Below are 10,568 nucleotides of genomic sequence, written 5' to 3'. Positions count from 1 at the left end.
GTGCGCATCACCATGCCCGGCTAATTGTTTGTATTTTTAGTAGAGAAGGGGTTTTGCCATGTTGGCCATGCTGGTCATGAACTCCTGACCTCAGGTGATTGACCCATCTTGGCCTCCCAAAGTGCTGGGATTACAGGCATGAGCCACCGTGCTCAGCCGCCCGACTACATTTGGTATTTTTTTTTTTCAGAGTCTCACTCTGTAGCCCAGGCTGGAGTGCAGTGGTGCAATTTTGGCTCACTGCAACCTCTGCCTCCCGGATTCAAGCAATTCTCATGCCTTAGCCTCCCGAGTAGCTGGGACCATAGGCATGTACCACTATGCCTGGCCAATTTTTGTATTTTTTGTTGGACAGGGTTTTGCCATGTTGCCCAGTCTGGTCTTGAACTCCTGAACTCTACCCATCCACCTGCCTCGTCTTCCCAAAGTGCCTGAATTACAGGAGTGAGCCACCATGCCCGGCCCATAATCAATTTTTATCCTATGGAGGAGTTGGCCTACAGACCAAAGAAGGCCTTAGAGCTAAAAATGGTTTTACATTTTTAAAAGGGTGTGGAAAAAAACATACAAAAAAGAAAATGTGGCTAGGCGCAGGGGCTCGTACCTGTAATCCCAGCACTTTGGGAGGCTGAGGCAGGTGGATCACCTGAGGTCAGGAGTTTGAGACCAGCCTGGCCAACACAGCAAAACCTCGTCTCTACTACAAATACAAAAATTAGCTGGGCATGGTGGCGTTTGTCTGCAATCCCAGCTACTCAAGAAGCTGAGGCAGGAGAATCGCTTGAACCCGAGAGGCAGAGGTTGCAGTGAGCCGAGACTGCGTCACTGCACTCCAGCCTGGGTAACAGAGCAAGCCTCTCTCTCAAAAAAAAAAAAAAAAGAAAACAGAAAAGAAAACGTGACCACATGAGGCCCACAAAGCCTAAAATATTTACTATCTGGCCCTTTACAGAAAAAGTTTGTCAACCCTTATTCTGCAGCACCAAAAACACTGAGTAGTACACAGACTCCAAAATATTGCCCAGAAGTGCTCCTTTCTCATCAAACTAACTGGAGAAGTTTCCTTTACTTCAGTTCCAAATTACTTAAACAGAATCTCTATTTCTCAAATATATTTGCCTAAATGACTAGCCCTCAAGAAAGTGTTATCTCAAAAAGCTCTATTCCCTTATTTAGACTCAAGTTTCAGCTAAGATGCTAGGGTTGGTTCCCAATAAATGCAAAAGATCGGAAAGCTTACCTGGAGCATTTGCTATAGCCAACGGCAGGCCTTGAATTGGGTGCACCTGGATTCCTGAAGTACCCAATGCACTGAGGTTAATGGTCTGGAGGCCTGGCATGGAGGAGAGCTGAGCAGCATTCACAGTGACTGTGCCAGCAGGAATGGAAGCAGCTGAGGCAATGGGTGTAAGAGTGGTGCTGCTGCTGCTGGTCTGTCCCAAAGAAACACCCTGCATTGGGGCTAAGGTGATTGTCTGGGCTTGTGGGTTCTGAACTTGGAGGTTCTGCAGCTGTAGAGTCTGCCAACTGACCTGTCCGTTGGGCCCCACTGTTGGTGTCCGGATGATGATGGGACCAGAGTTTGGAACAGCCTGAAGCTGGAGGTTCTGGAGGGTTTCTTGGGAGATAGCTTGAGTTGTAAAGGTCTGCCCTGACAATGGTGCTGCTTGGAGGGCCTGGAGGGCCTGTCCCCCTTGAACTAGCTGAGGCTGGATAAGAATTTGTTGCTGCTGTGTCTGCTGGTTTTGCTCTCCTTCTTTTTGCTGACCTGCTTGCAGTGAGCCTCCAGATGTCTGGTTTTGCTGGATGTTCAGAGCATCAGACCCCTGTAGCCCACTGACCCTCTGGGGTGTCTGGCCTTGAGAGTTGGTCCCTGATGATCCACTGGTAGTAAAGTTCATAATTCCCATGTTGCTGGTGGTAGTAGTAGTTGAGTAGCTATTGGCATTGGTAAAAAAGGAGCTGGAACTGGCTTGTGATGACACCAAGCTGGCAGAACTGATGGTAGTCCCTGAGGTGACAGGCTGTGAGCCGCTCTCCTGGGACCCAGAGCTGCTGATGGTGACTGCCTGAGAGCTGGGAGTCAAGGTAGCTGCAGAAACGCTGTTGACAGGTAGCAAGGTGATGTTCCCATTCAGGGCCACTGGTACATTGGTCACATACTGAGTCTGTCCTGAGAGTACATTATTAGCCAGGCCTTGGAGGGGGACAGCCTGCTGGAGTAGATTTGGCATAGCAGCAATGATGTTGCCTCCACTTCCTCGATTTGTGATAATCTGTTGGTTTGCACCTGGTATGATCTGTATTTGACCAGAACCATCCTGCTGCACTTGGGCCCCAGTGGCAGCAAACTGCAGCTGTTGCCCATCAACGGTCTGGAACTGTGGGATTACTTGATACTGAATATTAGGCATCACTCCAGGTAGTCCTGTCAGAACTTGCTGGTTCTGTAAGTTGGGAGTGGCAGCCACAACATACTGCCCACCAGAGACTGTGCGATTCTTGGAAGACTCACTGCCATTGCTGCCATTGGTACTGCTGCCACTCTGTTCCTTTGAGGTAGGGGTAGCCCCAGAGGAGGAAGAGATGATCTGCCAGCCATTGGCACCCTGTGAAAGTTGTGTGGCTGTGAGGTCAAGCTCACCTGTTCCCCCTGACTGACTCGGGCCCTGGGAGTTGTTGCTGTTCTCATTGGGTGACTCAATTCTGCTGCAAGTTGCTGCCAGCAGAGCCAAAGGGGATGGCTGGGACTCCTGGCCAAAAATAAGGGAGAGGAAAGGAGTTAGTGACACCCAGCTGCCAGCCTAGGGGGCAGTATACAACAAATAAACAGCAACGTAGTGCAGACAAGGAGCAAAAAACAGAAACAAAAAGCTGACCTATCTGTATTGCTGAAACTCCTGTCTTTGGGGATCTCCATACTCTTACTTCTTATCTATAAAATGGTTTTGATAAGCTCCCTAAAAAGCTTTCTATGAAGAGTAAGGCAATTATCTAAGAATATTTACATCCTCTCAACATCTTCCCCACTCTATTATTATCACTTACCTGCCCTCCTCCTCCTCCACTGCTGCTGCTACTGCCTGTGCTGCTACTTCGAGCCTGTGAAAAGGCACCACCACCATTACCACTGCCCCCATTATTGCCACCAACTCCTTTTTCAATCTTCACCACAGCTGTCATTTCATCCATGGAGTGATCTTGGTCTAAAACAATTAAAAAACAAACAACTTAAACTTGAGGGAAGAAAAGAGATGAAGTAGGAAGGATAAAAGGAGGCTATGATGAAATAGTAATGACTAACAGGAAGGCGAAAGGCGCCAGTATAAAGAAAATGGATTGGAGGGCAGAGGGGAGCTGCAGGGCATGCAGGACATGAACTAGGCTCAATGGTGCCAAAAGTGGGCCTCAATTCTCCCTTACTCAAAATTAAACTAAGAAAACATTCAAAAAGTGCTTTGGGGATAGGAAATGTGAAGGATGGTAGTCATGCTGAAAGAGTTTCAAAATAAGAAAAAGTATCCTAAGGGAAAAAAGGACAGGTAAGGCAAAAAACAATATGTGGGTGGATGGAAAGCTTGCTAAAATTAAGGTTAAAAGAGATGGAGAGGCCAGGCGCGGTGGTCATGCCTGTAATCCCAGTACTTTGAGACGCTGAGGCAGGAGGATCACCTGGGGTCAGGAGTTTGAGACCAGCCTGACCAACAAGGAGAAACCCCGTCCCCACTAAAAATACAAAATTAGCCGTGTGTGGTGGCGCATGCCTGTAATCCCAGCTACTCCCGGAGGCTGAGGTAGGAGAATCGCTTGAATCTGGGAGGTAGCAGTGAGCCGAGATCGCACCATTGCACTCCAGCCTGGGCGACAAGAGCGAAACTCCCTCTCAAAAAAAAAAGAGAGAGATAAAGAAACAAAAATCCAAGTATTAAAAGTAACAAGAGGAGAGGGGAAAAAGAAATAAAAAGTTTTAGTAGGAAAACATTTGTGAATACTACTAAGGAACTAAAGGGGTGTACTGGTTAGTAGTCAGGAGGTTTCGGGGCGGAGGGCGGGCCCTGAGGGAAAGGGCGGTTTCGGGGTGAGGGGCGTGGAAAGGGCGGGACGGTGGGGCGGGGGGGAAGGGAAATCTACGGAAAGTGGGGGGAGGAGGGCGCCGGAGCAGGCGGCGACCAGAGGGCGGACCAGACAAGCGGTTGGCCCGGGCGGGGCCTTCACTGCTCGGGCCGCCCCCGCGGCTCCAGCCCCTGGCGGGAGGAGCCTCAGGCGGGCGGCCGAGTAGTGGGGGGTAAGGCCCGTCCCCCGTGGCCGGGGCGGGCAGGGGGCGGGCGAGGCCACGCTGCCCCCTCCCCCGGGGCGGGCGGCCCATCCCCCTCCTCCTCGGAGGCCCCGCCACTGCCCCGTCTCCCTCCCTTCCCTCCGCCCCGGGCGGGACCTAGGCCACCGCCGCCGCCTCCCGCCCGCCCCCCCTCACGGCGGGGATCGCCCGGTCGGCCCTCGCGCGCGCCCCCTCACTCGCCTCCCACCCCTAAGCTTGGAGTGGACTCATCCTTACCGCTCATGGTGGCAGCTGAGGGACAAGCTCAAGGGGGTCCTGTCCGGGGGGGTTGGGGGGGGCCGGGAAAAACGCGGACGCTGACGAGGCAAGCGAACCCGGACCGGACAGGGAGGGGGGGGTGAGGAGGAGGGAGCAGCGCGCCACAAGCCCAACCTATGCCCCGCCCCTTCTCTGCTGCCCCGCCCAATGAGGGAGGGGGAAAGGTGGGACTTGGAGAAGAAAGACGGTGAGGTTTTCCAATGGCAAGACTCGCTTGCTCTCTAAGGCGTGTAAGACTAAGTTGCGTGCCTGGTGTCCGCCCAAAAAGACAGCCCTCTCGGTGTTAAAAGCCAATGAAGGATGCAGGAAGTGAAGATGGGCGGGAGCTGGGGATTATTGGCTTGGAAGGAAACCATTCAACCGGCAGGCGGGCTCCCTGAGACGTTGGGATAGGGAAAGCTTTGATAGGAATGACAGAACAACGGCCAACTAGAATCCGGGATATGCTTCGGCAAAATCCTAGTGGGAGGAGAGGTAAGAAGTAGACAGGAATAGGATAGGCTGAAGCTGATTAAAACCAATCAGAAATCAGGCGGGCAGCCAGGAAAGTTATGATTGGATTAAGGCTGAAAAAAGACAGGAAAGGACGCATATTGACGTGAATTAAAAGCCAATTAAACGCCGGATTAACTCTGAGGGCGGAAACTTGGAGTGGCAGAGGAGAATTGGCGGCTCCCTCAGTTATTCAATCCAATGAGGGAACGAAGTAAGCCTGGCACCGCCTCCTAGTTGGCCAATGGGCGTTACCGGAGCCGCCCATCATGAGGGAGGGAAGAGGGCTGTGCCAAGAGGAGACCGTCGCCATATTGGCCCACCTCAGGGGACGTTGTTACAGTCATTAGGTGGGACGCTTTAGTGGAGTCTTGCAGCTCAACAGGTGTCAGAGCCAAGGCATTCGGCGCGCAGTTCCGCATCAACACTAGGATTTGTTTGAGTCTTCATTTAACTGCCCCTATAAAGTACCTCTCAAATCTTACCCGTTTCCCGGGTGGGCGGACAGGCAGGCAGATACCTCAATGTCGCTCAAGCCCTGCGAGTGCAGCCGGAACGGGATTTGGGGACAGCGCTCACCAAATAAGTTAATACTGAGCTGACCAATATGCAGAGTCTCCGTAAGATTCCAGAAAACGCCATTTTGTTAAGTTCCGCCAGACAAAGGCGCTAACCACTTACGACTGGTTAACTTCAAGCTTTGAGGCTGAAGTGCGGATAAGTCACTTCCATTTTTCCGAGTTAATAGTAAATACCGCCTATGCATAAAGCAAGATAGCTGAGCTCCTGCTTTTTGCAATCACGAAGGTTAGACTTTACTGCAGGCACCTGGATTTCTGGCCTCCTCTTTATCCGTGTTTTGGTGGAGCCGGCCTTGATAGCTTGTCAATGACACGATAAGGTCATGTCCTTCAGTATTTGTATCTTAAATGTTGTCGCTTGCTTGTATGTTCTTATGTTTTAAAATCTGAATTCTCCTATACTATTTTAAGCCCTTTGGAGTTAAGAACTGAGGCCTCTGCTGCTTTAGACAGGTAAAAAGGTGAAGTGATTGCTGACTGCCTACCGTGTTAGGTGCCTAAGTCAGGGAGGCAGTTGGTATTTCGTGTCATCCTTATCAGGAAGATTTTATTAAGTATTAGCTATATTATGTATTTTATAAGTGAAGACATTCAGGCTGAGAAGTGACTTACCCAAGGTCACAAAGCAAATGAGTCGTGTTAGATTCCAACCCAGAATAGTTCCACAAAAAGTTTTCTGTAAATTCTTCAGTGAATTAATGCTGCCAGGTGCAGTAGCTCAGGCCTGTAATCCCAGCACTATGAGAGGCCGAGGCGAGCGGATCGCTTGAGCCCGGGGGTTCAAGACCAGCCATGGGCAACATGGTGAAACCCCGTCTCCACAAAAAAAATAACAAAAATTAGCTAGACAAGGTCATGTACGCCAGTAGTCCCAGCTACTCAGGAGGCTGGGGTGGAAGGATCGCTTGAGCCCAGGAGGTTGAGGCTGCAGTGAGCCCAAATCCTGCCACTGCACTCCAGGCAGGACAACAGAGCGAGACCTTGTCCCCAAAGTAAGTAAATATATAAATGCTTTTAATTTCATCTAGCTCCTGGAAAAAAAAAAAAAAAAAAAAAAAATCCTACCCCTACTTCCAGGACAGCTCAAATGGCGTCATCCTCTCATATACCTTTGTTATGAAATTTATCAGAAAGGGCCGGGCGTAGGCCGGGCGCCGGGTGGTTTCAAGCTCAATCCCACTTTGGGAGGTCAGACGGGAGGGATCACGAGGGTCGAGACGAGACATCCCAGGCTAATCGACGGTGAAACCCCTCCCCTACTGCTAAACATTAAAAAACTAGTCGGCTTAGGTGGCGGCGCTCTGTAGTCCCATATCGAGGCTGAGGCAGGAGAATGGCGTGAACTGGAGGCGGAGCCTGCAGTGAGCCGAGATCTGGCCACTGTACTCCAGCCCGGGGCGACAGAGCCAGACTCTGTCTCAAAGTGGTCGGGATGCAGCTCTCAAGCCTGGTCTCAGCTTGGGAGGCCGGAGGATCATGAGGTCAGGGGAGATAGAGATTATCCAAAGCACACGCGGAAACCCTCGTTCTACTGTGACGAATTCAATGCTAGGTCACGCTTGGGGAAGTCTCAGCACTGAGGCTGAGGCAGGAGAACGGGTGAATTCTGGAGGCGGAGGTTGCAGTGAGCCGAGATCGGGCCACTGCACTTCCAGCTCTGGCGACAGAGCGAGATTCGCCCCAAAAAATTATCAGATTACATGACAAATAATTGCATCTCTACCATCAAGGTTTCTCAAACCAAATGTCACACACTCTCAGAACTCTCTGGTTCTTTTCAAAAAGGCAGATTCCTAGACTTCCACCTTAAACCTATTTTTTTTTTTTTTGAGACGGAGTCTCGGGCCTGTAGCCCGGCTGGGAGTGCAGTGGCCGGATCTCAGCTCACTGGCAAGCCCGCCTCTCCCAGGTTTCACGCCATTCTCCCCTGCCTCAGCCTCCCGAGTAGCTGGGACTACAGGCACCGCCACCTCGGCCCGCTTTTTGTATTTTTGCAGAGACGGGTTTCACGGTGTTCGCCAGGATGGTCTCATCTCCTGACCTCGGATCCCACTCCTCGCCCCCGGGCCTCCCCAAAGTGCTGGGATTACAGGCTTGAGCCACAGCGCCTGGCCTTAATTTTGGTATTTTTAGTAGAGACAGGGTTTCACCATGTTGGACAGGATGGTCTTGATCTCTTGACCTCATGATGCGCCTGCTTTGGCCTCCCAAAGTGCTGGGATTACAGGCGTGACCCAGTGCACCCGGCCACATTCCTACCTTTCATAAGAATGACTTCTATGAAGCCTTTCCAACCTCCCTCAGTTATTGAATACCCTGGCCACTGTGCTCCTTTTATTTGCCTCCATTAGAGGTATCTGAGTATCCTGTCTCCCCGACTAGATTAAGCGATTTGAGGGCAGGGGTGATGCCTTTTCACTTTGGATTCTCAGGGCCTGGAATATAGTTGAGTCCCAGTAACATTTTTGTTAAATGGGAGGGGAAGCCTAATCCTGACCATCCTGAATAGTCTCCAGATACACTACTAAGATTGATTCTCAGCTTTCATTTGGGTGCCTTATAAAAGTTAAATCACTCTTCCTGATTTTTTTTTTTTTTTTTTTTTTGAGATAGAGTCTCACTCTGTCGCCCAGGGTAGAGTGCAGTGGCAGGATCTTGGTTCACTGCAACCTCCGTCTCCCAGGTTCAAGTGATTCTCCCACTTCAGCCTCCCAAGTAGCTGGAACTACAGGCATATGCCACCACCCCTGGCTAACTTTGGTATTTTTAGTAGAGATGGCGTTTCTCCATGTTGGCCAGGCTGGTCTCAAACTCCTGACCTCAAGTGATCGGCGCGCCTCAGCCTCCCACAGTGATTGCAGGTGTGAGCCACCGCACCGGGCCTCTTCCTGATTTTCAACCCAATCCTCAGCTTTTTTCAGTCTCCTATTTAGCAATCTGATAATTAAGAACACTTTACAGGCCGGGCGTGGTGGCTCATGCCTGTAATCCCAGCACTTTGGTCGGCTGAGGCAGGCGGATCACCTGAGGTTGGCAGTTCAAGACGAGCCTGACCACATGGAGTGTCCCCATCTCTACTAAAAACACAAAATTACCCAGGCATGGTGGCGCATGCCTGTAAAACCCAGCTACAAAGGCTCTATGGTAGCGAATCGCTGGAACCCTGGGAGGTGGAGGTTGCGAGCTGACATTGGCGCCATTGCACTCCAGCCTGGGCAGCAACAAGAGCTTAAACTCCATCAAACTCTCAACCATGCTGGCACAAGTGGGACTAACTGGAAATTTCTTTACCTGTCCTGCCTAGTCTAGGATAAAGGAAGCTAGAAAAAAGAGTCTTTTTGACAAAATAGGGTGAAGTTCAAGTAGTCTCTTAAACTCTTACTTCACCTCTTGAACAAGAAAAACAAGCCTAGACTTTTCAAGCATCAGAAGCTTGTGATACAGGCTAAGATCATTCAGTGCGATTCGACTATAGAAACTGAGGGAACACCGCATACAGCCCCCGAAGTCTTTAAGAACCCTTGGTAAGGGCAAGAAATTGATCCAAAAAGAAACTGAAACAAGACGGGCTTCTTCCTGGTTAAAAGCCCAGAACTTGTGAGAAATCTGGATCATTAAGCAAGAACTGGTTGCTTGATAATCTTTTTGTGCTTTGGTTTTGTTTGAGGACAGAGCTTTGCTCCTTTGCTTGCCTATGGGCTAGCGCAATATGCATCTCAGCTCACCGCAACCTCCACCTCCCGGGTTCAAGCGATCTCCTGCCTCGGCCTCCTGAGCAGCTGGGATTACAGGCATGCGCTACCATGCCAGGCTAATTTTGTATTTTTTAGTAGAGATGGGTTTCTCCATGTTGGCTGGGGCTGGTCTCCAACTCCATCTTCAGGCGTATCCGGCCCACTCGCCTCCCAAAGTGTTGATTACAGATATGAACCACTGGCGCTCGCCAATATTCTTTATTAATACCTACTTAAAATGACTCATTCTGTGCCTTTTGTTGCGGGTCTTTGTTTCCTTTATTTGAGAAGCACTGTGATTCATCCCTGCCTGGGCTGCACCTAGTAATACTAGGAAGGCTGCTCATTCAGTTCTGCAGAGTCTGTGGCTCTGGTGGTCTTGAAGGCCCTGAAGAAGCAAGGCTGGTTGTAAAATGAGTTTTGTTTGAGGGGTTGGGAGGTATGGTCAGGAACACAATTTAGTTATTGTTGGAGCTGAACTCTGGCTCAACCTTTTTTTATTTTTTTCTATTTTTTATTTTTTTTTTGAGACGGAGTCTCATTTGTCACCTAGGGTGCTGAGCAAGGTGGGCTGATCTCAGCTCACTGTAAGCTCCTGGGCCTCCTGGCTCCCCGCCATTCTCCTGCCTCAGCTCCCAAGTAGCCGGGACTACAGGCTACCCACCACCTCGGCTGTTTTTTGTATTTTAGTGTAGAGACGGTTTCACGGTGTTAGGCCAGGATGGTCTCTGATCTCCTGACCTCGTGATCTGCCCGTCTCGGCCTCCCAAAGTGCTGGGATTACATCAACCTTTTTTTAATATTCCCTGACAATAAGCCCAGTTGATGGTCTCTGGAGCTGGAAGATCCTTTACCAAATAAAACCAATAGTAGTTGGAGGCATAGTGAGAAAGAGGAAGAGAGATTGCTGAGAGACTGGAAGTTTCACAATCCATCTGCTTTCTTGAGAACTGAGAAGAAGGCTCAGTGAACTGAGGAGTGTCAGAGATTGGCTTATACCCCAAGTAGATCAAACATAGAGCTTTGCTGAACATTTAAATCTGACCCCTAGGGATTCCAGTTTGGAACAAACACATAATTAAAACATTTCCCTTTCCTTCACCAAATACCCAACTCCCTAAGGCTCCTCAGGAGCCTAGCAATACGTAACTGAACGAAGTACAATGA

General features: G+C 50.1%; 1 protein-coding gene across 2 annotated transcripts; it reads right to left on the bottom strand.

Annotated features, from left to right (window-relative positions):
• Positions 1-890: 890 nt before the first annotated feature.
• SP1 (Sp1 transcription factor) lies at positions 891-4,677 on the bottom strand. 2 transcript variants are annotated; one of them, XM_031650505.1, is made up of 3 exons: positions 4,553-4,677; positions 3,049-3,206; positions 891-2,609 (listed from the first exon to the last, which is right to left on the bottom strand). In XM_031650505.1, the coding sequence occupies exons 1-3, from the start codon at positions 4,557-4,559 to the stop codon at positions 1,179-1,181; spliced, it is 1,596 nt and encodes a 531-aa protein (XP_031506365.1). In that variant the 5' UTR covers positions 4,560-4,677; the 3' UTR covers positions 891-1,178. The 2 variants fall into 2 exon arrangements, with proteins under 2 accessions (XP_031506365.1, XP_031506364.1); XM_031650504.1 differs by having other exon boundaries at positions 893-2,753.
• Between the last annotated feature and the right edge of the window lie 5,891 nt (positions 4,678-10,568).

Source organism: Papio anubis, chromosome 9, assembly GCF_008728515.1.
Source record: "Papio anubis isolate 15944 chromosome 9, Panubis1.0, whole genome shotgun sequence".
Lineage (NCBI taxonomy): Eukaryota > Metazoa > Chordata > Mammalia > Primates > Cercopithecidae > Papio > Papio anubis.
Note: the sequence above shows the minus strand (reverse complement) of the source record. Positions and strands in the feature narration are given on the sequence as shown.

Excerpts from the sequence above, each read along its gene's own strand:
- SP1 (XM_031650504.1), bottom strand. Across the intron at positions 2,754-3,048 it reads GTGGAGGAGGAGGAGGGCAG|GAGTCCCAGCCATCCCCTTT; the intron begins GTAAGTGATAAT and ends ATTTTTGGCCAG.